Source organism: Equus quagga, chromosome 15 (genome assembly GCF_021613505.1).
Source record: "Equus quagga isolate Etosha38 chromosome 15, UCLA_HA_Equagga_1.0, whole genome shotgun sequence".
Taxonomy (NCBI): Eukaryota; Metazoa; Chordata; class Mammalia; order Perissodactyla; family Equidae; genus Equus; species Equus quagga.
Window position 1 is genome coordinate 37029108 of NC_060281.1, and position 27682 is coordinate 37056789.

Here is a 27682-nt window from a genome sequence, read left to right on the forward strand (position 1 = left end):
GCTAATCAGCTGACCTTAATAGAGGTAGATTATCTTGTATTATTTGTATGAGCCCAGTATAATCACAAGGGTCCTTAACAGTGGAAGAGGGAGGCCAAAGAAGATGTTGGATATGATGTGAGGACTCAACCTGATGCTGGCTTGAAGATGGAGACATGGGGCAAGAGCCAAGGAATATATGTGACCCCTAGAAGCTGTAAAAGGCCAGGAAATAAATTCTCCCCGTGAGCTCCACAAAAGGCATGCAACTACGCTGACAGCTCGATTTCAGCCCTGTGAGACTCATTTTGGATTTTTGACTCCCAGAACTGTAAGACAACAAATTTGTGTTCTTTTAAGCTTCTAAGTTCATGATAATCCGTTACCGCAGCAAAAGGAAACTAACATAGCTAAGTATTCCTCAATACTGAGGTAGACTCCTTCTGAGTACTTTACCCAATGCTTTGTGAATTAGAGCATTTTTCAGTCTTGTTGGCAGGATCAGGTACTATTCTCAGTCTTGTGTAATGCTGTGTACTGTTTCCTTTAATTCTTTTGGGTGGTTCTTTCTCTGAGCCAGGGTAGTTTCTTCATGTGATGCCCTGATACATACTCCTGAAGACTGGAGAGGGACTCTACAGTCTCTGGGGTTCTCCGTACAGCACTTTCTATCATTCTGCCCTGTGAACTATAGCCACCTTGGTCTTTTCAGACTCTCAACTGTATCCTCATCTCAGATAATCTGCCAGTTCCACCTAGGTTCCCTCTCCCTGTGTAACAGTCAAAATCCCCTCATGGCAGTAAGCTGGGGCAATTACAGTATTCATTTCACTTGTCTCCTGCTTTCAGGGATTGCTATCCTACATCGCTTGATTTCTAATGTCTTAAAAATGGTTATTCATTAATTTTGTCCAGGTTTTTAGCTTTTTTATGGTGGGAGAGAAAATTCAGTCTTTGTTACTCCATCTTTGTCAGAAGTACAATTCAATATATTTTCTAGTTTCCATTGTGATTTCTTTGAGCCTGGATTATTTAGAAGGTCATTCATTGACCAGGTCTAGGAAGGGGGCAGATCTTATGGTAAACTATTACAGGTCCCTTTTCAGCCTGAACTGATACCAACCCATGAACAGAACTCCTCAAACAGTCATTCAACAAGCATGTTGGAGGGTCTTCTCTGTGTCAGTCACTATTCTATATGTTAGAGACACAAAGGTAAACAAAGTAAATATGGTCTGTTGTTCAATATACCACAAGTTCACTAGGCCTACTCACATTTCTCTCTTTTCTTTTTTTTACAAACGGACAGAAAATTCTGTGAAATGGCTTACCAAACGTAGATATTTATTTGCAGCCTTTCCCAGATCTACTAACACTATAAAAAGTAAAAGCAAGTAAATCTCACAGAAGTGGTATACTTGTTGGGTCCCAGGAATCAATGTGAAAATTATTCTTAGAAAAAACTACTTTAATTAGCATCATGAATTCCAAACAAAAACCAATAAATGTAATAAATAATGTTTGGATTATCCAAGGTTTGATTAGTTATAAAGGCTTCCCCCTACTCTCTACCTTCACTACAGAAAATGAAAAACCGTGCCAAAGAGAGTTAAACGTCCATAGAGATCTGGATCTGTTTTAATTCAACTTTGCCCAGGAAGTGACAAGACAAAGTCTCTTTCTAATAAAATGTGTCCTTAGTTCCATAAAATAATACCAGTTAAAGTGATTATATGCAATTGGGTTTTTTCTTAATGGTGATGCTTGATATTGAAAAAGTCCTATACTACCTCTACCACATATCTGACTATTGAGGTTCATTTTTGTTGTGTATCCTCTGATGTTTGGTAAGAGAGTTGTTCATCAAAAGGTTTTCCCACACGTGTCCCAGTCATAAGACTTCTCTCATAAGACTCTCTGATGTTTGATAAGATCTGAACTTTGACTGAAAGCTTCCCCACAGTGGTCACACATACACAGTTTTGTTCCAGTGTGGATTTTCTGATGTATAAGATTGAGCATTTAGTGAAGGCCTTCCTATGTTTTTACATTTATGGGGTTTCTTTCCAGTGTGGGTTTTTTGGTAATTACTAAGTGCTGGCTTCCAAATGAAGGTCTTCCCCCACTCACCACATTCACAATGGTACTTTTCAGCATGGGTTCTTTGGTTGGTGACCAGAGTTGAAACACAATGAACCCTTTACTATACTCTTCACACCCTTGGGTCTTCTTCAGTGCAGATTCTCTAATGTTTAACAAAGCTATCACAGAACTTTAATGCTTTGCCACATTCATGACATAGATAAGGCTCCTGTCCAAAATGAATTTGCTTATGTTTAATGAGACTTGAGCTCACATACAGTCTTCTGATACTGAAGATATCCACAAGGATTCTCTGATGTCTGACAAGATCATTCCAGTACCTGAAGATTTTGCCACATTCTTTACTCTCACGGGAGTCTTCTCCAGGATGGCTCCTCTGTTGTTTAATGGGACTTAGGTATACATTGAAGGTCTTTCCAGGCTCGATACTCATTGGGCTTTCCTCCAGGTTAGATATGCTGGTGTTTATTTAGGGCTGCTGGTGGGTCAGGGTTTGTTTTATAAGGGAGGGATATTTTTGGAACAATGACTTTTCCACTCACTTTACATTGGGGGGCTGCTGCTTTTATTACAGTTGAAATTGAAAATCATGTGCAAGCTGAATGAAGTATTTCCCACTCCCAGAGCATTGACAGGACTGAACTTCAGGGCGAATTTTCCCAGGTGTCTTAGGTCTCTCCCTCAGAGTGATACTCTCCTTGGCTTGAGGCAATATAGGTTGTGCTTCATCAAAGCAGCTCCTCCCTCACTTGGGCAAACTATTCAGAAGCCCGTGGACTTGTCCAGTGTGGAGCCCCTGAGGAATGTTCCCATTTAGTCCTTAAGGCATCATCCTCTGTGCTGGACTTCTGGAAAACTCTGCTTTGACATGGACTCCTTGTTTAAGGTCTGAATCACCATCTGAAAGAACAAGTTGATTATGCAATTAGCATCTTCTCCCCAGGGGCAGAAAGAGGGAGTCCAAGTATGAGAATAGCCTACAGAAACTACCTAAAACACAGTTTTTTATATATAAAAGTTCTAAGAAAGAACATATACTTGCTTTTCATTAATTTCTGCTCTTATCTTTAGCATTTTCTTCCTTCTGCTTTTTTGGGTTTATTTTCCTGTTCTTAGTTTTATGTTCTTAAAATTAACATTTAGAGCATCATTTTTTTCCAGCTTTGCTTCTTTTCTAAACATAGTCTATACTTTTAAATGAAATAACTTACCTACGGAGCCTGAAAAAGTACCTGGAACAGAATAGGTCTCAAAAAATAGAAGCTACTACTATTATTAGTATTATCACTAATGTGCAGCAGGAGAAGTAAAAGAGGAGGAAGGCACTGAGGAGGAGACTTGATATTTCTTTAAGATCTCCTGTGAGTGTAACAACACATAAAACAGCAGATTAAATAAGAGGGTCATCACATCAACAAGGCATTTTACTATCTATTTGGAGAAATTATAAAAATCTCAAAGCTAGAAGGGATATCAGAGAATATCTGGCCTGTTTCTCTTGTTTTTAAGGATGTAGAAACAGGCCCAGCTAGGTGGCATTGACCTAGGTAACATGGATACTTAGAGGTAAAGACAGGTTGAGACCAAGGGCTCTTGAATCATACCTTTAAAGTTTCTATCAGCATAATACACTGGCTCTTAAAGCCTACTGTGGTGCATAAACAACCTTCGGATTACAACTTTCATAATACAGCACAGTGGTTAAGAGAACAGGTTGTTGTGTTAGACTTCTGGTTTCAATTCCTGATTCTAACATTTCCTAGCTGTGTGATCTTGGGCAAGTTATTTAATGTCTCTGCTCCTCAATTTCTTCAGCTGTAAAATGGGAGTATAGTAGTATGTATCTCATATCATTATTTTTTATTGAGAAAAAAATATATATATAAGGCACTCATAAAAAGCCCTGGCATAGAAAGCATTCCATAAATATTGGCTATCATGGTAGATACACTATATCAATGGTAGATTATACTAATTTTTTTAGTCATTCACTGTATTTTTTGGTAAGAATTATTTTTCCCCACCCTATAGATGATAGTAAGCTTGGTCATTTGACTTGTGTTGGCTATTGAAATGTAAGTGGAAATGCCATATCCTCCTCTCCAGTAGATGCTTTAAAAGTCATCATGTGTTACTACCATTGTTTTTCTTTTACCATAACAGGAGCATATTCAAGGTAGTCATACTCCTCTAGCCTGTATCCTAGAATGGAAAGAATGTGCTGTTGAGCTGAAACTGATCCATAACTGACATGCAACATAAACAAGAATAAATCTTGTACTGTAAGCCACTGAGAGTTTGGGTGGGGGGAGGGGGCTGTTGTTTACATAATAAAAAGCTAGTTGATCGTAATTAGCCTAAAATGACTTCTACAATCTCACACCATTTCAGTGCACTAGGGGCTGCAGAGAATCCATAAGGAATCATACATAATCCCTGCAATCAAAGAACTTGTAATCAAATAAGCAGGATGAGAGGCAAACAAATACAAAGCAAAATGTCAGGTAAGTGTCCTAAGAAAGAAACAACGTGCTATGGGAGGTGGAAGAAGGGAAAAATTGGAAGTGGTAATGGGGAACAGAAGTATATTTGTACATTTGTTTAGCAGATATCAAATGGAGCTCAACCTAAGACTTTTTAATAAATTAGGGAGTCACCAAGTGAGACTTGTTCTAAACATCTTTCAGTCTAATGTGGTCTCTTTTAAGCTTTTTGATAAAGAATTTTGGAATCCCAACTCAGCACCCAAACTGATTGAGAAGATCCAATGTTTCTCTCCTGAGGAATAATTGCTTTACTTACATTCCTCTACTATTCGTGCCCATGCTAGAGTGGGTTGGCCTTATGTCTGGACAAGAATAAAGTTCAGCTACCTATTCATCCATCCACCCCCTAAATCATTACAAAAAGGACCAAAGGTGGCTACATAGAATAGGTGATCATAGGTTCCTGTCAGAGAATTCAGTCAAGAATCTCAACCCAATACTTACCTAATGCTTGCTTAAGGCATTTGAAATTTGAGAGAAGCTACTTGATAATCATTTAACTTTCTATACATTTAGATACTCTAAGTCTAACCCTTTTATAATTAAGCATGATTATCATATAAAGCAAAACCCTGAATACTGTCTTAGCCACATGCAGAAATGCTTCACTGAGTTAGAAACTTCATGGGAGAGTGAACTAAAACTACACTCAACAGCATGGAATGATCTCACAAACATAAGGTTGAAAGAAATAAGCCAGGTACCAAAGAGTACAATGTGTATGAAGTTCAAAAACAGGCAAAACTCATCCATGGTATTTAGGAGTCATAACAATGGTGGCCTTTGGAGAAGTAAGAATGGGACGGAGCATAGGGATAAAAGGAGTGTTCTAGAATGCTGGGAATATTCTTTCTTGAGCTGGGTATGGGTTACTCAGGCATGTTCACTTAGTTTAAACTCAAAACTGCTTATAATTTCTGCACTCACAAATACTTATGATTTGTGCACTTTTTATAATTTAATAATAAACTACACAAAAAAAGATTTTATGAAATTGTTTCAAGGGTTCACTATGATCCATTTTAAGTGTTTCTCTATTTAAAACTATAGTTGAAGATAATGTACTATTATTCAATATCCTTTACACAGGCACTCAAGCAACATATTTACTTGCATTTAGTTCCAGGAAAAAGGTCATCTCTGCAGTCAAATATAACTGCTTTCTTTTGTTAGGCAAATGAAAAACAGTATAAACCAACATATTTTCCATTCTGTCTTAATGGCCAGAAAACTTCAACTTCAGTACTCAACTATTAATTAATTTATCTCAGAGAAGAGAGAAATTTACCATCTGTAGTAGGTTGAATAGTGACCCCTCAAAAAGGAATGTCTACGTCCTAATCCTCAGAACATGTGAATGTGACCTTATTTGAGAAAAGGGTCCCTGCAGATGTAATTAATGATCTCAAGATGAGATCATCTTGGATTATCCAGGTGGGCCTTAAATCCAACAACAAGTGTCCTTTTAAGTGATAGAAGAGAAGACAGAAAGAGGAAAGTGAAGGCCCACATGAAGACAGTTTTAAGTGATATAACTACAAGATAAGGAATTTCTGGAAGCTCAAAGAAGTCAGAAAGGGTTCTCCCCTGCAGTCTTTGGAGGGAGTGTGGCCCTCCTAACACCTTGATTTTGGATTTCTGGCCTTCATAACTGTGCAAGAATAAATTTCTCTTATTTCATTCCAGCAAGTTTGTAGTAATTTGTTATGGCAGCCCCAAGAACCTAATAGATATAATCTATTATATACTAAAAGATAATATAATCTATTAGATTATATCTATCTAAGTAGATATAATTTGGATCTGTTTTTATTCCCAAGTGTCCCATTTTCATTGTGAAAGTATGTGTTCCCTAAATCCTTTTTGGAACTGAATATAGTATAAATCTTAAATAAACAAAAATAAATGTTATGCTTAAGATATACTCAAAAATGAATAATCTATTTAGAAAATCACATAAGTACACAGTAACAGAGTACCAATTGAGTCCCTGAATTCTGAAAAGAGCTTACACAGAATTAAAGCTGTATGGAAAAATACCACAAGATTGCTTGAAAGAATCTAGTATCATAGGCTGAAAGAACAGCACACACAAAGACACACTGAGAAAACTATTATGTACTGGAGATAGAAGCAAAGGAACTAAACTGTGAGAAGCTTGAAAAACTCCATTAATACACATCACAAAACCCATTGGTTAAATGAGTCAATCCTGTTTATTCATGGATTCCATATTTGTGAACTCATGTACTTGCTAACATTACTTGTTACCCCTAATTGACACTTGTGGCACTTTTGCAGTCATTCCTGGGTATGCACAGAGTGGCAAAAATTTGAGTTGCTGCTGTTTCTAGCTGAGATCAAACAAGATGACACTCTACCTTTGTTTCAGCTCTCATACTGCAAACAAGTGTCCTTTTTGTGGCCTAATTAGTGCTGCATTTTTTGTAGGTGATTTTGCTGTTTAAAATCCCCCCAAGCATAGTGCTGAAGTGCTGTCTAGTTTTCCTAAGCATAAGAAGGCTGTGATGTGCCTTCCAGAGAAAATACATGTGCTAGATAAGCTTCATTCATACATGAATTATACTGCTGTTGCCTGAGTTCAATAGTAATAAATCAATAATACAGTAAATCCAGAAAAAGGAAGAGGAAATTTAATGATCTGTACAGGAGGCTGCTCCAGAAAGTGCTACAGTAACATCTATAGTGTTTGATGAAGAGATGGAAAATAGGGAAAAGCAGCTAAACTTGTGTATTTATGAGATGACAACCGATACAAAAAAAAAAAAAAGCATAGCAGAGAGCACTGCTGTGAGCCTGAAAGCTAAAGAAATTTACCATCTTGTTAACCAGGGTCAGGAAATGATAAACCCTTCTCAGCTAGTGCTGGCTAGCTAGCTCACACACTGATAGAGTTTGGAAAATGTTAAATTTGCAGGCAAGGCAGGTTCTACCACCAGGAGGCTGTGGTAGAATTTTTAAAATACCTGTTCAGTGTTATACAAGAAATGGGTTATACTGAAGAGCTGGTTTTCAATGTTGATAAGATTGGCTTGTTTTATAAAGACCTTGGCAAATGAACCTACGCAATGCAATACCATTTCAATTGACAAAAATGTGACCAGACGCTCATAGGAATCTAACCCTATATTTCCTCAAGGAGTTCAGTATTCATTAATTCAGTGTTTGTGGCAACTTTATAGAACACAACTACTGTGAAAAATGAAAATCAACTGTATATTACCAAAACCAGATCCAGGAGAAGGGTGAAGGGTCTGAAAGTAACAAATGAGAAAATGATTTCTTTTGAGCCAATGGGACTGGCAGCCCTCAGAACCTACTTCTCCTCCACTGAAAGTACACACCGAGAAGTAAATGGTCAGCATAGAGTTGGAATCTCTAAGTCTGAAAAACATTGGAGATATGGGAGAATGCTCATCTCAAGATGGGTCAGTGGAGAGGGGAACCTACAGCTGAGGTAACAGCATTTCTTCCAGACAAATATTCCAGCTACCATCACTTCTTTTTATTATGACACTGGAGGTCATCTAGTAAAATAAGGCAAGAAAAAAAAAAGACGTAAGGATTGGAAAGTAAGAAATAAAACATTATTTGCAAATGTTATGTATAAAAACCAAAAGAATCCACATATAAAATTATTAGAATGCTGGATAAAAACTCAATATATAAAAATCAATTGAAAGTCTCTGTTAACAGAAAGAGGAATTGAAAAAAAAATGATGCCACTAACAATTGCATGGAAAAAGTATCAAATGTCTAGGAATAAATCTAACAAAGGTCTTCAAGGCCTCTGCAAAAAAAAAACAATAAAATATTATTGGGAAAAACTAAGACCCTAAAGAAATGTTCATGGATTGGAAGACTCATGTATATATATTGAGTCTCCCGAGATTAGTCTATAGATTCAATACAGTCCCAATCAAAATCCCAACAGATTTTTTGGGGAGGGAGTGGATAGCTGATTCTAAAATTTATACGTAAATGCAAAGGGTCAAGAACATCCAAGACACTTGTGAAGTAGGATAAGACGGTATCAAGAGCTAAGCTGAGCTGGAGAGAGTTGAGCTGCCAGGTGTTGCAGTGGTCAGTTAACATAGGCAAAAATGAGAGTAACAGCCAAGTCTTTTAAAAAAATTTTTATTTTTCTGAGAGGAAGATTGGCCCTGAGCTAACATCTGTTGCCAATCTTTCTCTTTTTGCTTGAGGAAGACTGCCACTGAGCTACCATCTGTGCCAATCTTCCTCTATTTTATGTGGAATTCTGCCACAGTGTGGCTTGACGAGAAGTCTTTAAACATTTACTGCAATAGCCTTATCAAGAAGCTCAACAGGAGAAAGTGCTGGCTCCTGCTGTGTTCCATTCTTATCCATGGAACATGCCAGGCGAGGGTCAACTGAATCAGCACAAATGTGGGGACTGTTGCATTGCCAAGTGAGCAGCACACAAAAGGCTGCAGTCATTTAATGGACCCAGGAGGCAGGGGGAGGAAGAGGGGAAAAGGCTAAGAGTGGAAAAGTACTGAGTACTAAGTTAGAGTAGAGAAAACTGTCTTCAAGGTTCTCCCACCCCAATAAGGGGGTCTTGGCAGAGTTGCTTGGGCAAGGCCCCTAATAAACAGGCCTCCAAATGGAGGTGCCTGGGCTAGGAATGCAGATATGCCTGAGAGTATAACTGGCCAGGCAGTCTGAGTCCTTGACTTCAACTCCCTTCAGAGACTGCATGCTTTGGCTGTGCCTCAGGTCTAGTGCGGGAGGCTAGCTTTCCCCCATGAGGGATAAAGCCTCTGCAATTACCTGTGGTCAGGTCTGAAAAATCACACACAGAAATTTAGAGCTGGACTCCTCAGGTAGGATGATTTGTTCCACTGGCTATCTAAACATAATGTAAAGGTACAATAATTAGGAAAATGTGGTACTGATGCAGGGATAGCCAAATAAACCAATGGAACATAATAGAGAAACTAGAAACAAATCTATGCACATGTGGACAATTAATATACGACAAATTAGCATTGCAGAACAGTGGCGAAAGAGAGTCTTACCTACAAATGATGTAGGATAAACTGGATATCCACATGGGAAAAGGCACAAAAACCAATTTCAAATGCATTATAGATATAAATGGAAAAGCAAAATTACAGAACTTTTTAAGACCAAACAGAAAGTATTTGGGGGCTGGCCTGGTGGTGCAGCGGTTAAGTGCGCATGTTTTGCTTTGGGAGCCTGGGGTTCGCCAGTTCAGATCCCGGGTGTGGACACGGCATCACTTGGCAAGCCATGCTGTGGCAGGCGTCCCACATATAAAGTAGAGGAAGATGGGCACGGATGTTAGCTCAGGGTCAGTCTTCCCCAGCGAAAAGAGGAGGATTGGCAGCAGATGTTACCTCAGGGCTAATCTTCCTCAAAGAAAAAAGTATCTTCATGATCTTAAGGCAGAGAAAGAAATCTTCAAAGACAAACAAAACAAAAACACACACGAAAGAAAAAGATTAACAAACTGGACTATATTAAACTTAAAAATTAATGCTCATCAAAAGACACCATTAAGAGAATAAAAAGGCAAGCCATAGAGATGGAGAGGATATTTGCATTCTCTGTGTGAAGAGCTCATATTGAGAACATGTACATAATTCCTGCAACATGTATAAGAATCAAATAGGAACTTTCCATAAAGAGCACCAAACCACCAGTAAGCACACAGGAAGCTAGCCTACTCTTTGTTCAAGAGATGTTACCTCATCTCTCAAGGACACCAGGTGCATAAACAACACTAAGAAGTGGCCTGGGTAAGAAAGTGGCCAGGGCCTTGCAGTGCTGGCACACCCAGCAAGATGTGTAGGAGTGCAACTGGTCCAAGGAGGACTGTCTCTCCCAACAATGGTATACTGAGTTACAATGTGAAATGCATTTCCTAGTGCATAAAGTGGTTGAAAAACATTAGCCTAGAGAAGATGTTTCATACTTCCTAGAATAGAAATCCAGGCATTTCATGGTCTGGCCCCTGGCTCTCTCTGTTTCATCTGTCACTACTTCCATAATGCATTCAATAAACAGTCAGTGAAAACTTCCTTCTTTTCCCCCCAGATGCACTGTGCTTTTTAACATACTATTCCCACTGTACCTTCCTTCATTCTTTTTCATATGGCAGCAGAACTCATTCTTTCTCCAGGATTTCATCCTTCTCCAAAGGCTTTCCAACACTCTTGTGAGTAGTTATTACACCTTGAGTGCAAAGCACTTTGTGCAAACCCAGTGGCTTTATCACTGTAATTGTTGTTTTCTTTCTACTCCCTTCTCCCTGTCGCCAAATAGACTGTAAGCCCCTGTAGAGCAGAGTGCTTTTTTCCTTTATCTTTGTATTCCTAACATCAGGCACAAGATCCAGCCTAAAACAGATAATCATTAACACCTTAATTTGAGCTCACAAGGAATAACATGTTACATGTATCCTGATCTTATAACACTAAATTCTTCAGTAAAAGGGATTTCTTTTGCCAGACCATCTGCTCCTTCAAAGTCTTCAGAATACTCACCAGTTACTGCTTAAGATTCAACTGTGCTGGTTTGGGGTGGCATATGGCATCTCTTCAGTGCTGATCCCAGAAGGGTGTTCTCCACCCAGAAGACTCTGTTTGCAAACCTCCATCCTAAGAAAAAACCAAGACAGCTGAGGCCAAAGAAGTAAAAACTGAAAACACTGGTGATAACAACAAAGACACAGGATGACAGGGAACTCTCTCCAGGGCAGAGTAAGGAGAAACCACAGTGTCCTTCAATTGCCAAACGCAGGAAGAAGCAGGGCAAAGAAATTCACACTTTCAACCCAGTATAGTAAAGACAACTGCCTGGTGCTTTGCTGAGGCCCTTCACTTCTGCCTCTAAGTATGTGCCTTAGTTTCTCCAATATGCCCCATGCCCTAAGTGAGGTTCTATCCACACAGTTTGAGCTCCAGAACCATGTCCTTCTCTGCCTTCAGCCCCCATGTCCAGGCCTAGAGTTACTCGCGCAGGGTGGTAAGCACTACTTCAGTACCAGAGACTTCATAATGTGCTCTTTCACATGCATCTGTGACCTCAGTGCTTGATGGCACAAGTGGGCTCAGAGCTTCATGGAATCCCGTGTGTCTTGCAGCTGACTTGCCTGATTTGCTGATGAGAATCCATGGAAACTGTGCATCTCTTTGCAATAGAGTCCTACTCTGAGGAGTGAACACTATTTTACCTTCTCAGAGACTATTCCCTTCTACCTGTCCACAGCATGGACCAAAGCAATCTGCAATTTCTATCAATTTGGTGTTCGTCTTGACCCTCACAAGATTAAGTTTCAAGGATCAAAAGAATTTCAGGCCTGTTACCCAGGAGTGAGAAATCCCTATTAATATAGTAAAATAATAAAAAAGTAATTTTAGAGTCTAAATCTTTTTCCTGAGTTTCATATGTACATATACAGGGTTTGTGTTTTAGGCCTAGGGATTCGGGCTAGGAAGTTAGGGTATAGTCTGGTGAATAGTTCTCCTGGGATTTCCACCAACATAGGAAAGACATTTTCCAAATTGAACTCAACTTTCTACCACCTCCCGAATCTGAGCTCTCCTGATTGATATCAGTTATCAAGTTTCACACAGTCACTCAGGTCCTTGAAAGTCATCCTAAAACCAATGCCAACTGCAACTCAACAGTAGTTCCCTAAGCTTGTCCTATTCTCATACGTCTCAGTCTTTCTTTGCATATGCCACATTACACTCTGAGAAACACTAAATGCAAAGGGTAGGAGGACCTGACTCTAAGAGGTTTTTCATTATTTTGTTTTGGTTCAGGAAGCTCAGTTAAGGTCAGGGTTTATTGGATCAGTAAGTCAAAAGGCTAGGGCTTTGTTAACTAAGCAAGAATAATCTTGAAGAACAACCTACTGGGATTGCTACCTAAAAAGAGATAGTCTACCTTCTGCCAGGAGGTCACTAACCCAGCTAGACAACCCTGAGAGCATAATGGGATATCAAAGGCAAAGAAAGGAAAACCAATAGGTTAGTATGTCCAGATTCAATGAGGATATGTTGTCCCTGTCTCACCAACATTACTTCCAATTTCAAAATTTAATGTCTCACTTGTAATACTGGTAGCAACAACAATAACAATAACAGGTTCATACATAAAAATAAAAACCATGCTTGAAATACCGAAGTTTGCTCTTACTAAACCAAAACAAACTACATTATGGCATATGGTTTTTAAATGGCTTTACCTTATGAGTTGTAAACTGCATTCTCAGAAGTAGATGTGATTTTAGAGCTTTAGTTGGTCATTATTATGTTGGAGTCATTTTTCACTGACTTCTCACTTCTTTAATATTTCAAGGGACCAAGCGTCAATTAAAACATTAACTTTAACCACACCCTTCTTTTGGTGGTAACTTCTGATACAAAAAAAGTCCTTTGAATATCTTCACCACATAAATCACTTTTGACACTTCCCTTTGGTATGTATTTTCTGGTGTTTGGCAAGATTAGAGCTCCCACGGAAAGCTTTCCCACACTCGTCACACTCGTAGGGTTTCTCTCCAGTATGGATTCTCTGGTGATGAATAAGGGTTGAGATCTGGCTGAATGCCTTCCTGCATTGTCCACACTCATAGGGCCTTTCTCCAGAGTGAATCCTCTGATGATTTATAAGGGCTGAGTTCACATAGAAGGCCTTTCCACACTCCTTACACTCATACGGCTTCTCTCCTGTGTGTATTCTTTGATGTTTGATGAGTGCTGAGCTCACACTGAAAGCTTTTCCACACTCATTACACTCATAAGGTCTCTCACCAGAGTGGATTCTCTGATGTTTGATAAGGTCTGAGCTCACACTAAATGCTTTGCCACATTCAATACATTCGTAGGGTTTCTCTCCATTGTGGATTCTCTGATGTATAATCAGGTGTGCCCGCACACTGAAGGCTTTCCTACACTCGTTACAAGTATAGGGTTTCTCACCAGTGTGGATTCTTTCATGCACTGTGAGGGTTGAGCGCACACTGAAGGCTTTTCCACAGTGATCACACTCATAGGGTTTCTCTCCAGTGTGGATTCTCCGATGACGAACAAGGCCTGAGCTCTGGGCAAACTTCTTTCCACAATCACTGCATTTATACCGTCTTTCCTCTGTGGGCCCGTCCTCGTGCCTTTCTAATTGGTCTTCATACAGAGGGACTTTTTCATACTCAGGAATCTCTCCATTAATCTCCCCTAAAGTATCCCCATTATATATGCTGGGGACCTTCTGGTGTGGGTCCATTCTTACAAAAATCTTCCCTTCAGAATCAATACCTTGTTCATACCTCTGGCCTTGATGCCTGAAATAATAAACAGACCTTTCAAATCTAAATCTTTCCTGCTGCTAAAGCAATATATTTTGAAAACAGACTTAAGTAGGACTCTTGAATATGTTTGACAACCCCAGGGCACACCAATCATATGGCAGCCAGATCAAATGTTTTTATTCAGTCTGTACCACAACATAGTAACATCACAGAACTACTGGAATGAACACCTGACTCAAATGACTATTTAAATCTACTCTTTATAAAGCACAGAGTCTGGGATATAAGTGAATTTAAAATAATATATAGTTCCTACTTAAAAATACTTTTTATCATATTTAATTAAATTAGGAAACAAGACAGGAATTGAAGAGATTTGCAGACAGCAGAGCAGATGAAGGAGTAAAGGAATAGAGAAGGCAGAAAGAATCAGAAATTCAACTGATAACGAGTAAGTTTGGAAAAATGACAATAACATCTTTGACAGGTGTGTTTTACCACTTACAAGAGTCCACAATATGCGGGTTGGAAGAGAGACATGGGAATAACAGAAGCTCTGCCTATTGCTACCATTACTATTACTGCAGCAGCTGTTGCTATGATAGACAGTATCTTAGCAACAGCGATGCTTTGTCTTCTCTGGAACTGTGATAGAACAGACCCTTTAACTCCAAAGAAAGGGGCTCCACCAGCCCCTTTCATCTTTATAGTTCAAACCAACATGTGGAGAACTTGGTTGATTGCTGCCACTCTCATATTCCTTGGGAACAAATCCAATTTTATCCAGACTTGATAAAACTTTTGCTCTAAACTCAAATTACACAAATTATCCCCTCTCTGCTTTTTTCCATCTTATAAATTGTTTTAGGTCTCAATAGTGATAAGTCAAGTTGACAATATGCACCCTTGATACGAGGAAATGAGAATGGCACTTCACCTCTGTGGTCTTCCTCCACTTAACCTATAACCTCAGTATCATAATGAGAAAAAGATCAGTCAAACTGCAAATGAGTGACATTCTACAAAACACCTGACAAGTACTCCTAAAAACTGTAAAGGTCATCAAAAACCAGGAAAGCCTGAGAAACTGTCACAGCCAAGAGGAACCTACGGAGACATGACAATTTAATATGGTATCTTGGATGGGATCCTGAAATAGAAAAAGGACATTAGATAAAAACTAAGAAAATGTGAATGAAGTAGACTTTAATAATAATAGTCAAAAGTAATTCCAGAGTTGTGATAAATGTACTATACTAATGTAAGATACTAATAATACGGGAAACTGGGTGTGGGGTATATAGGAACTCTTCGTACTATCTTCACATTTTTTCTGTGAATCTAAAATGCCCAGAGTCCAGAAACTATTCTAAACATTTTATTTAAAAATTTGTCTCTATTTTTGAATAGGTAAAATACAATTCAAAAGTCAAAATCATCTAAAAAGATACATGTAGAGAAGTCGTGTTTCCACCCTGATCCCCCTCAGTTTGCCACCTCCATAGGTAATCACTTTTATTAGTTTCTTGTGTCTTTCCAATATTTCTTTATATGAACATGTATTTCTTAAGCCTCTGATTTGTGAGGGGAGGAAGGGATTCCCCAGAAATCGGTCACAGGTTTGTTGTCACAGACACTATATCCTCCACGGCTTAGGAGCTGTACTATTTCTAAGCCATGCTCTTCTGTCAAGTTTCTCTGAAGAGTAGCTCCTTAGCAACACTGAAAAAGGCTCACTCAGTGCACAGGTCACATGTACGTGAACCTTTGCCCGGAGTCCAGAAACACGGTTACCATGGAAGCACGTGGTGTAAGCTGCTCTGCCCTTAGCAAAACATGGGGAACCCCTAGTCCTACCCAAATCCTTCTTGATCTGCAGCTTGCTCACACTAGAATTAGCCTTTCCCACTCCTGCTTCAATGTTCCTTCTTTTCCCATAATACATTCCCCTCAGAGCCCCAAACTGCTGATATTGACTTCAGGCAACTACAAAGGATAAATATTTATTTTTTTCTGAATAAATTATTTTAAGGCTACAGGTACATATAAAGTACTTTTGTGAGCTGTCATCAGAAACCTTTAACTTTTTAACTTCAAAGAAAAGCTATCAAGAAGAAAGAAACGATTGCTCTTATCTTTTAAACAGAAGAAAAAAGCTGGGTGGGGGTGGAAAAATGCAATACGGATATCAAAAGAAAGGAGCTTTCCCGAGCATAATATTCAGCTAAGCTGATCTTTTCTTTGAGGCACAATGAAACTATTTCAAGAACATCTAGATAAAATTGCGTGTCCCTCAGCTACCAAGGTCATAATAGAGCACAAAGGAGAGTTGAGGACACAGGGCCAAGAGAAAACAGGGTCTCCTCCTTTCCCCTACTCTCCTTCCCCGCCTCTGGAAATCGGCCCTGTCAGAACAGGCAGGCAGGTCACTGTGATTATGTCTCCTCCGAGCCCCGAAGACGCTGCTGGGGACTGCGGGCCTCAGCCCAAGATCCGGGCTTGGTAGGGCTCTGGCCGCAGAGCCCCTGCGCCCCCGCCATCCTTGCTCCCAGGGCCTCTGGGGAGTCGGCCTTGGCAGTGCGGCAAGGGAGGGGAGGGAAGAGGGGAAGGGCAGAAGAGGCAGGGGTAGAAGGCAAGGAAAAGACAGTAAAAGAAGAAAGTGAGGAGCGTGAAAAGAGGGGCGGGGTGAGGGGAGGCACAGGGGTCAGAGGGCAGGGTCGGGGGACAGGCTTGAGGCGACATGGCGCAGCAGGTAGTTCCCCCTCCTCTGCGGTGCTCGCCCCAGAGGTCACTCAAAACCAGAGAGGTAGGATAACAGAAGACTCACCTGGAGATGTGCAGTTACACAACCTGACGACCGACTCAGGCCACCACTGGCCTGGAGAGGTCGCCTTCCGCGGAACCCCGCCCCTGGGCACCTGGGGGCCGCTCTAGGATCGCGGAGGCTTCCTTCTCGGTGGTTCGAGAGTTGATGCCCTGAAAGGAGCAGGAGAGGAAAGGATTCTATTCACTCCGAAGAAGACATTGTATACTTTTTATCTCCTTTAATCCTGCAAAGTAGACATTATAGTCCTCCTCTCATATATAAGAAAACTGAGAAGCAGATAAATTTTACAAGGTCAGAGAACTAATAAAACAGCACAGATGAAATTTGAACCTACATCTGTAACAGTCCAACTCCTTCCACTTGCCTCCTAGATGAACCACCATATGGCTCCTTGGGGCTTAGCACTCAGAAACTAATCCCTAAATTAATTTGTAAATTTAACACTATTCCGATAAAAATACTAACTTTTTTATAAGTAGATTTTAAACTTCACATAGAAAAATAAACAAGCAAGACTTCCTGGGAAAACTCTGAAAAAGAAGGGCAATGAAGGGGCAATTGTCCTAAAGGATTTTAGACATATTATAAAGCCTCAATAATTAAACAGTGTAGTACTGATGAGTGAGATAGACAAATGTACAGAATAGAAAGTCCAGAAATAGATGCAATCAGAGGCAGAAATTTAGCATATAACAAAGGTGGCAAATCAGTAAGAAAAAGATGAGTAGACTTTTCAATAAATGTAGGAAGAGAACTGGGTAATCATCTGGAAAATCTTAAATTGGATTCCTACCTCACTCTATGCATGGGTAAATATTCCAAATAAATCAAAATTATAAATGTTACAAATGAAACTATAAAAGTACCAGAGGAAAACCTGGGAGAAGTGTTTTATAACCTCAGAAGGTTATAACCTCAGGAAGGCCTTTCTAATTATGAGCCAAAATCCAGAGGCCATAAATGAAAAGACTGATAAATCTAACCTCTATGCAAAGAATCAAATTTCCTGCACAGTAAACAAACAAAACCACCTTAAGCAAAGTCAAAGACAAATAAAAAATGGAAAACATATTTACAACTTATATCTGAGACAATAGGCAGCAAAGATGGAACTCCTAAACAATAACATTGTGGAAACGGCAGAGCTGAGCTGGCTTCCCTCTTGTTCCATCCTCACTTTGAATCAGATTCTGCTAAGCATTCACAACAATACACTTATTCTGATTCCGTTAAATAGAAGATTTAAAAAAAAGGGTCTCCTCAGGCCTCTTACTTCTAGAACCTTCAGAAGACCACAGAATGTCAATTTTAACACTTACAACTCTTCTTTAGGGGGAAGGATCCCTATAATTGATATTTCAGTGGTGTATTACGGAGTAGGAGCTAGAGAGACAGTGATTCTCCTGCTCCCAGAGCTGGCATTTCTTGCTAGATTACTTCTTGACTGCATGCAAGAGCTGGAATCTGCAAAATTAAATACATGAAATTGTGAATAAATCACCATATAAACAAATAAATCAGCAGAGCAGGCCAGTCCCAGGGAAATAAGGAGAGGAAGAATTAATTACAACAAATAATCTAGGTAGGACTTCTTATGTATCAAGTACTGTTCATGTAATCTTGATAACATCTCTACGCAGGTGCTTTTATCATCCTCACAGATGAGGAAATGGAGGGACAGAGAAATTAAGTTTTTTAAGCTAAAAATAAAGAGCTAAAAATGAGAGGCAGAGAGGCGTTTATTTTGGGATCAAAGAATTGCAATTCAGGGTACACAGATCCGGGTAACAACTCAAATAATGTCCCGCTAGGGAGTAAGAGGCAGAGGCTTTTAAAGGCAAAAGAGGGAGGTTTGCATTACAAAAAATATTAATTGGGGTTGGCGGCAGAAAGCTAATCTTGGCAAAACATAATTGATTGCTAAGGCTAGCTAGAGGGAGGCAAAAGTTCGTCACTGTGACCAACCGCAGGTTTCTTGCAGTGTTAACTCTGTTAAAAAGTTCATGTTCTGCTCCGTGAGGACGTCTATAAGACCCATTTCCTTAATAGCTTCCTGGCTCCATTTTAAAGCCCTTAGACAAAAGCCCGTTAGACTTAAATGCCTAAACAAGAGAACAGAAGAGAAGAATCCCTAAGAGACTAAAAGCTTTAAGATGACTTGAAAAATACCTCTCTCTTCCCTTCCTGCTATCTGGGTTCATCCAACTCACTCTTCGGGTCGTCCAGGTAGCCACTTTCCCAACAACTCCCTACCCCCCACCGCACGCTGCTCCCACTCCCAGACCTAGCGCTCCTCAGGAAGAATGATGGGGAATTGACCTCAGCCATTGTCAACCGAGCTGCTGGAGCCAGCTCAGAGCGAGTTTTCTGCTAACAGAATCCTTGGAACCAGCAAAACCAGATCCTCTAAAATGCAGCCGTGCAGCTTTCCAAATGCAGTAAGATTCCTCTTGAGGGCCTCTTCTTCGAGAACATTTCTTCTGTAAAAGAAATTATTTTACTCAAAGAAAAAGCAAAGACTGCCATAGTTGTTACGCTAATTACTGAGGGTTACGGCAGAAAAAAGAGCAATATCAAATAAAGGGCTAATTTGCTAAGAAGGGCTGTCAGATCACAGACTGGGATGGCAGGTGTGGCCCTGCGCCACAGGAATCTCCCCGCCAGTGCTTCTGTGCATTACTGACCAAGGGCCTGGACACGGTCGTCAGTAGAGAACGGCATCACCGTTGCTGGAAAGTGGTTCTGCCCTGGCGTGGATGGAAAAGTGACTGCTAAAGGGGAAGAGCAATAAATTATTGCCAAGCTGAAATAAAGACGTGTATTCTGCAATCAAAAGGTAATGTAATGGGCACAAGAAGAATTGGAAGAGGAAGTCTCTCTTAAACTTAGAGCCCCTAACAATTTCCAGTCATTTGCAGTTTCTTCTTTTTGTTTGGAAAGGAGAACTGAGGGTCTGATGCGCAGTGATACCAAATATATCAGGGGTCCACGTTGTTGTCAGGCCTCAAAACTCTGAAGACCGTAAAGACCAAAGTTATAATCCCGAGAGGGAAGCAGTCCCAAATGTGGACTCCAGCAGCACTGAATGGCGTGAAATACCCTTCCTAGGAATGTTGCATTTAGCCGTAATCCTCACGGTCCCAAGATGGGCAGCCTCACTAGCTTCCCGTCAGCACTCCACCCGGGCCTGCCTCGCGAGAGAGGATCTGAGAGGTTGCAGCTGAACAACGCCCACCGCGCCACCGCCCAAACGCAGAGCAGTCGGCCCTAGACCGAGAACAGCAATCAGCTCCTTCCGCTCCCTACGGGGCGGAAGTCCCTCTCAGCACTTCCGGGGCGGGCCCAGGAGCCCGGAAATCTCCAGGCGGGGCTTGGTTTCGCTCCCGGCTGGCTATCTCGAGTTCAGGCCCAGGTCCTGGTCGATCCTTCTGGGACCGCCTCTACCCCAGGCCCATCCGCAAGACTTGGCTTTCCTACCTCACCCTTCACCGAAAGTGATTTTTGCTTCCTGATTTTACCCAGGGTAGGACCACCCTTGAATCTTGGAATTTAAAGACACTGCTTATGGGAAAAGGCAACATCTCCAGTGTGGGCCCTACAGGACCCCTAAAACCAGCAGGCGGGACCGCAAGAGTCCTGGTCTTCACTATTAGTGATCTGAAAGCCAATGCTGCATATTCTCTGCTTTCGTGAGGATTAGGGACCAGTCCCATGAAAGCAGGGCTTTCAAAACATTACTGTGATACTGCAAAAATCCCTCAAACTACTCATTTATGAAAGAATTTAACTCAAGATACCAGTCAGTATTGTCAAAATTGATTTCAGTGGAGCTATTTGAAAATGGAGCTGGCCTCTCTGGAGAAACTGCTTTGCTGTCTTGAACCTTGGACTGGGCCAAAACTACAATTGTTTTACAAGCAATTGTTTGAGAGGGCAGCAGGAGAACAGACATCCTGATCACAAAGACTGATTGTGAACTTTTTGAAGATACAATCAAAATTCAATTTTTACCCAAGATTAGCTGTCTGCCTCCAGCTCCAATTAAAATGCTTTACCACCCCGGACTTTGAGTGTCCTCCCTAGCAGGACTGGACTCTATTTGGGTTTCTACCTGAATCTGTGCTCCTGAAATCTCAATTCTTTGTTCCTTGATAAACACTTTGCTTCTTAAACTGGTTTCTGTTTTTGCAGGATGACAGTATACTGGTTCGGACATACAAGCTGATAAAAGGAGTAATTCTTAAAATGAAACATTACAGGTGGAGGCACTAAGTATGAATCCATCCCATGGCAGAGTATAAATTAAGAACATACAATAACAAGGTTCAGACTTGAGGGCATACCCAGCCAAAAAAGAAATGGGCAGAGTCTCAGAAAACCTGGATTCTCTTTCCACCTGTACCACTAACTTAATGGGTGACCCAGTGCAATGGGTGGACTCTCTGGACCTCTATTTAGAGAACAGGTTGGAAAATGATCTCAAAAGTCACTTCCCAACCTAGCATTCTACAGACTATGAATACTTAAACACAACAGAGCAATGTAGTTACTTCTTTGGAGTGTTACACATTGAACTGATTTTCTAACTCTGGGATTGATCCTTTTTAAACTTGTTGAAGGAAGTACCATAGAGCTACAAAAGGAGACATATTTTTGAAAGGTCTTCTTTTAAGCCATTTAATTTAGGAAATCACATCTCCCCCTACATATCTGCCTTCCTAAGTAGGATTAACAGTCTGTTAAAAACTTGCTAAGTGGGAATGTGTTTTACTTGACAAACTCTGACAACATTCTGGCTTGTGGTTTCCTTGGATAGTTGGTAATTAATCCTGTTCAGTGGCTGATTTTCCAGACATTGCCAGATTTCTCCAGTTGAGAACCACTGGTCTAACTTCAGATACAAAAGCCAAGGGACTGTTGAGGGTTATGTCTTGTCCCCAAAGGTAAATCTTTGATGATTTACAGGCCCCCTGCTAAAGAGATAGCCCCCAGTGTTTTATCTTTGATTTTATATAATGCACCAAGATGTGGAAGACTAAAACTAGACTTTACTCCTCTGACACCTTCCACTTGGTATAAGGATTGAGGCAGATCTGATACTGAAAGCAACCTTAGAACATCATCAGCAGCAATTTTATTGTTTACCATCACCCCAACATGTATGTTGCTGTGAACTCCAAACATTAAAGCTTTTTTTAAATAATCTTATAAACTACAAAATATATACACACTTAAGATTCTCTTAAAGCTTGGCATAGCTAATTTTTGTAATTGTAATGTTAATATTTGATCTCTATTCTTTTTCTTAGATATCCAGACCAGGGTTCCTCAACCTCAGCACTATTAAACATATGGAGCCAGACAATTTTTTTGTTGTGGGGGCTGTCCTGTGTGTGCAGTTTTTAGCAGCATCCTTAGCCTCTATCCACTAAATGACAGTAGCATCCCAGCCATCCACTGATGGTACAACCAAAAATGTCTCCAGACATTGCCAGATTTCTCCAGTTGAGAACCACTGGTCTAACTTCAGATACAAAACCCTATCCTCAAGCACTTTTGCAATGATAACTTTAACACAGTAATCTTTAGAGTTTCCTATTTTCTTTCTTTTTTAACCAATAAATAAGTCTGGGCAAACAAATGGAGAGCTTCGTATTTCAGCTTTCACACATAATCTCCTAAAGTTGGATTTTTTGGTCTTAGTCTTAGGTATAGGCAGTTACTGATGTACTACAGAAATACATCTGCACACAAAGTGGTAAGAAAAGTACATCCTTGAAAACGGCTTAAAAATTTCTTTAGGTAACACCATAAATAATCCACACAATAATTCGACAAGCATTTATTAAACGCCTACTGTGTGCTCAGCACTGTTCTAGGCACTAGGGGGTGCAGAGATACAAATGTAAAAGTTATTATTCCTGCCCTCAAGGAGCTTACAATTTAATTTGGAAATAAATACAAAGGTGAAACCACAATACAGAGTGCTAGAAAATAATTACAAAGCAACATATTAGTAAGTGCGTGGACCACAATATAAACTCAAAGGATAAGTGCTGAGGCAGCACGGAATAAGGGAGGTCTCAGTATGAGGTGAAGTCAGTCAGGGAGAGCTCACTCAGAAGATATAAAGGAAGCAAGGCTTTGAAGGGAGTGATCAACTGAGCTGGGGCCAAAGAGCAATCTAAGCAAAAGGAATAGCATGAGAAAGGCACAGAGGCAGGGTTTATAAGACAAGAGTGGAAGGCCACAGGAAGTTTGAACGTGACAAATCAAGGTGAATATGCTGGAGAATAATGGGGCTGAGGCAGATTAAGCATGGAGGGCAAGGTAATGAAGAACACTGAACACCACTGCTCTCATAGGAAATTATGTGCTAGGTGTTCTTGAGTGAAAAAGACCTAATGAAAATGGATTTTGAGGAGGACCATCTTGGAAGCATACAAAATGAGGATCTTGAGAGCAAGGAAACTGGTAAGAAAGAATTACAATAACCTGGGCCTCAGATGATACAGAGCTGCAGAGGGCTATGAGAGGATGGCAGTAATGTAAAAGATCCAACCTCAAAGAGAAAACTGACTAAAAATTTGAATGACTTAGCAAGATTTTGGATTTGGAGAGTGGAGAGCAAAAAAAGACTTACCCAAGACTAGGATAAGAAATATGAAGAGTAGTGAGTCTATTCAGGGTAAAGAAGTTAAGTAACGATGCTTATTTAAAAGGAAAATGGGAGCTTGGGGACAAGAGAGATGAGTTCTGTTTTCAAATACCAAATTGTGTAGGGACCTGTGGAAAAGTCCACAAGTTAAGAGATGACCCACAAGGTAGGAAATATTAAGTTACTGAAATATAGGAGGTAAGTGCAAACAATCAAAATAGATAACTAAGAATGAGTATAGAAGAAGTGAATAAAATTAAGACATGGGGATTATTTTCAGTAGAGAGAAGGAGAAAAAAGACCAATAAATAAAAGCTAGAAATTGGAGAAATATGACCAAAAAGGATCCCACAAGCCAGAGAAGAGAATTCCTGAGATGCAGGGGAACTTCAACAGTATGAAATATAGACCAAGAAGGATAAGAGCTGCAGAAAAGGTATTAATATTTATCCACTAGTGATTATGAAAACATTTCAGTGGAATACTGAGTACAAAAACTAGTAAAGAGAAGTTTTAAAAACAGATGAGTGAGGAAATGGGGTTGAACAATGGATGACATGTTTGAAAAATCATGACTGATAGAAGAAAAATAAAATGGTTGTTGGAAATGGGCAGTGAAGTTGAAGGATTTCTACATTTTATGTTGTAGATGAAGATACTATTGTCATCCTAACTGTCCATCTCCCTGGCCTTGTACATGGATATCTCATTTCCCTCCATCATTCTACTTTCCCTGGGGCAGTTTAGAGAGAAATGTATTTGAAACTGTAAGTTATTATTGCTTCATCCTCCCAGTTACCCTTTTAAACATGTTTTACTTGCACAATTTAGCTTTCTAGTACTACAAAGCATCAAAAGTATCAACACTTAAAGATGATATAATTACAAACCAAAATGGCATTTTTCAACCAATTTTCCAGTAATTGTAATGGACTTACAACTATACTGCACATTCCCTTCCCCTATACCTCCTATGACCAGGGATACATAATTTTTAAATGGCTGACCAGCGTTAGGGTGTCCATTAGAGATATGGTAGCACGGTGGTCAGGAGCACAGGCTCGAGAATCAGACTGTACAGGTTAGAATCCCAGCTCTATCACTTACCAGCTATGTGATGTTGGGCAACTCATTCAACTGTTTAAGCCTCATCTCATCTATAAAACAGGGAATATAATAATTATATCTATCATAAGCATGAGAAATGCTTAACATGGTTTGGCACATAGTAAGTGCTCAATAAATGTCAGCTATTATTGTCTAGAGACTTAGAACCAAGTGCAAAGCGAAGTGTTCCATACAGGAATCAACCAATACATTCTAGCATTGTCACCTTGCTCAACCGAGAAAATCTTTGAAACCTAAGATGCCTCTCTCCTAGGACTATGTTGGATGGCAGCAGAGTTACAGAAGAACCACTTCATCATATCAGGTCCTATAATGAGAAGCTGAGGATGCGAGAAGAAAGTATTGGTGAACAGTGCATTTCAGATTAATAGCATAAAAAGAGAATCTGCAGGATAAAGGAACTTAGTGCATGTCCCTCACAGTTAGGAGCTCAAAATAAGGTCCTATAGACTGACCAACAATATTCTAATGCTATGAGTAAGAAGTGGAGAACAAGAATGGACTTCTACGTATGCCCCAAAGAAACAACAGCCTTTTTCTACTGTCTCATACTACTTGGTTATTTCTACAGGTGTGATGAATCAACCTTGATAGTTCTTTCAAGTCGTGTCTTTTCTCACATTCATCCCAATATAACATTAATCTTTCTGGTTATATTTTCTTTTCTCTGAATTTCTGCCAGATGCATAGTAATTCTGAGATTTAAGTAAGCTGGCTACACATTACTCTGAGTAAAGAGATGTTAACTGGTACATCTATAGTTATTTCAGTATGTTGCTCTGCTAAGAGCTTTCAATGAAATAGAAGGCAAACGTTCTTCTACGCTATATGAGAGGGGTGTGTGTGTGTGTACAAGCACATGCATACACACATTTTCTCCCCCTGACAATGTACTCATCCTATGTAATATCTGTATATAGGCAGCACTGGCCTCAGGCAGAATTAGTATCTTGCACAGAGTTATGGTAAGGCACAACTTAAACAGAGAGCATGGATCTAGAGACAACCAGGTATATTAGTTTCTGGTTTCTTGAAATTTCAACTACAAGGGAATTAGGAATGGTAATCTATAGGCAAAAACCCCCCGCAAAACACAAAGAAAAGAGAGAAGGGACGATAAAATAAAGCATAATGGAAAGCACTATTTTGAAAAAGTTAACCAAGGAAACCAGGACGACAAATGACAAGTAGGTACCAATGGCTCAATGAAATAGGTGTAATAACCTTGATGTTTTTAGTGGTGAAGGTGGACCATGAGGGGGTGGGTAGACAAAGGATGTTACAGGGAAGGAATTTATGATCCAAAAGGTGGACCTCTATGATGTACGATTTTATGACTGATTTTTAAAAATAGCAATCATAAAATAACGTGATTAATGAGTGTGGTCCCTGTTGAGGATAGCCACAGGGTGAAGCTGAGTAACTTCTCTTGGAGTTTTCATCAGAATGTAGGTCATATTCTTCTGAATAGTATTAATGGAATCAATTCCAATTTTGAAAGCCAATTTTGGAAATAGTCATAAGTTACTCAATTCCAAATCTGGTGAGTAAGTGGGTAATCAAATGGTCGAAAATGAGATGTGACTCAAGAGTAATAGAGAGTTTCTTTGTATGGTTTATTAAATGGGAATTTGGGGAGTGTTCCAAATATGTGGAGGAGTGGTAGCACTATTGGAATAACAGCACTACTGGAATAACTAGAATGCTCAATTTAAAGGACAACCCACGTTTGGATGCCTAAGTTCTGGTGTGTTACTTTAAACTAGCCTCATTACTTAACATAATATCCCTTGGTATAGTGAAAGCCTCAAAGATGAAATACAGTGCTTGATGATGATGAGTTTAATATTGTGCCTTTGCTGGATTACAGATGGAGTACACCAGAATTCAGAAGAATGAGGAATTTTAAGGTGAAGTATTTGACAGATTGTCACTGTGGATATATAAAACAAATGGCAAGAAACAGATGGAGAATGATGAGTGAGGTGCTGAGGCCATCTAAGGAGGTGGATCCAGGGTAATGACAAGAGTGACAGACCATCTGGTCAGGGGGTTTGTGCAGACTGATAGGAACCTGAGAAAGCAGTACTGTAATGGGCCTAAAGGGACAAGTGTACATTCTTTGTAAGGATTTTACTATCTTCCTCAAGCACCTCTGTCTCCTCTTTCTCCCAGGTGATGCCCTAACTAGGATAGTGTAAACACCTACTTGTACCACAGTGTACAGTGGGAAGGTAGGAAGGAGAGCCAGAAGCCACCAAAAGGTACAACCATCGAAGCTCAAGAGCCACTGGGCTGAGTCTCCACTCACCTCTTTCTCTGCAACATCCCACAACCATCACTAATGCGTCCACTTCCTTTGCTGACACAGGTACTGGGACTGGGGGTTGTGAAGGATACGTATGGATGCTCAATGACTCAGTGGAGTCAGTGAAGGTGATATATGAAGAAAAATGCTGGAGTGCTGTTAAAAATATAGCATTCTGAGTTTGCATGGGAACATGGATTTCCACTGACTAGCAGGAACATTGGAATAAAATAGAATGCGCACTTAAGCATAAATACACTAAGTGTCTGTAAAAATTTCCCTAGAACTAGCATCTTAGAAAGCTAAATACAAATATATGTCTTATACAGAGGCTGCTCTGCACTCTAAAGCAGCTTCTTAGATCAGATTAGGAGCACAAGTGCACCTTCAGGGGAATAAATGGGAGATCACAGAGATGGGAAAAAGCAGAGGAACTAGGAGCAGCCTCTCTCAAACCTACAGCTACTCACCCAAAAAACAAAATTAAGTGCCTCGAGCCACGACAAGCAACTTGCTCTAATGCTATTTTAAGTTTCTAAAGGATGCACTAGGCCATCGGGAGCTCCACTCCATCAGATACTTTGCAAGAATGTCAAGCTAATCAACCTGCATCAAGGCACTGGGCCCAAACTACTGAAGAGCTATTCTAACTTTGCCACCACTATTGATTCTGACCCTAGGTAAGGTTACAATGATGACAAACTTTCTGCCTTTTTACCACACTGAAAGACCTCTTACTGGCATATGGTTTCTCTAATGCTGAATAATGCCCAAACTATGACTGAAGTTTCTTCCTAAACTCCTATGG

The 27682-nt window shown here is 40.0% G+C and overlaps 2 protein-coding genes across 3 annotated transcripts in view; both read right to left on the minus strand.

Moving 5' to 3' along the window:
- Positions 1-561: 561 nt before the first annotated feature.
- LOC124226315 (zinc finger protein with KRAB and SCAN domains 8-like) lies at positions 562-27673 on the minus strand. Of its 2 annotated transcripts, XM_046639414.1 has the most exons (6): positions 19100-27673; positions 18100-18244; positions 16781-16929; positions 12892-13986; positions 11183-11296; positions 562-2982 (listed from the first exon to the last, which is right to left on the minus strand). In XM_046639414.1, exon 4 carries the CDS (start codon positions 13926-13928, stop codon positions 13104-13106), a length of 825 nt encoding a protein of 274 aa, XP_046495370.1. In that variant the 5' UTR covers positions 13929-13986; positions 16781-16929; positions 18100-18244; positions 19100-27673; the 3' UTR covers positions 562-2982; positions 11183-11296; positions 12892-13103. The 2 variants fall into 2 exon arrangements, with proteins under 2 accessions (XP_046495370.1, XP_046495371.1); XM_046639415.1 differs by lacking the exon at positions 19100-27673 and having other exon boundaries at positions 18100-19048.
- Positions 16389-27682, minus strand: part of LOC124227079 (uncharacterized) — a 63518-nt gene continuing 52224 nt past the window's right edge. The window contains 6 exon segments of the mRNA XM_046640985.1: positions 16389-16523; positions 16781-16929; positions 18746-18882; positions 20836-21001; positions 26878-27082; positions 27613-27680. Coding sequence (XP_046496941.1) covers positions 16389-16523; positions 16781-16929; positions 18746-18882; positions 20836-21001; positions 26878-27082; positions 27613-27680 — 860 coding nt within the window.

What these genes read in the sequence shown, in the direction of transcription:
- LOC124226315 (XM_046639414.1), bottom strand. Translation starts at nt 13,928, where the DNA reads ATGGACCCACACCAGAAGGTCCCCAGCATATATAATGGGGATACTTTA.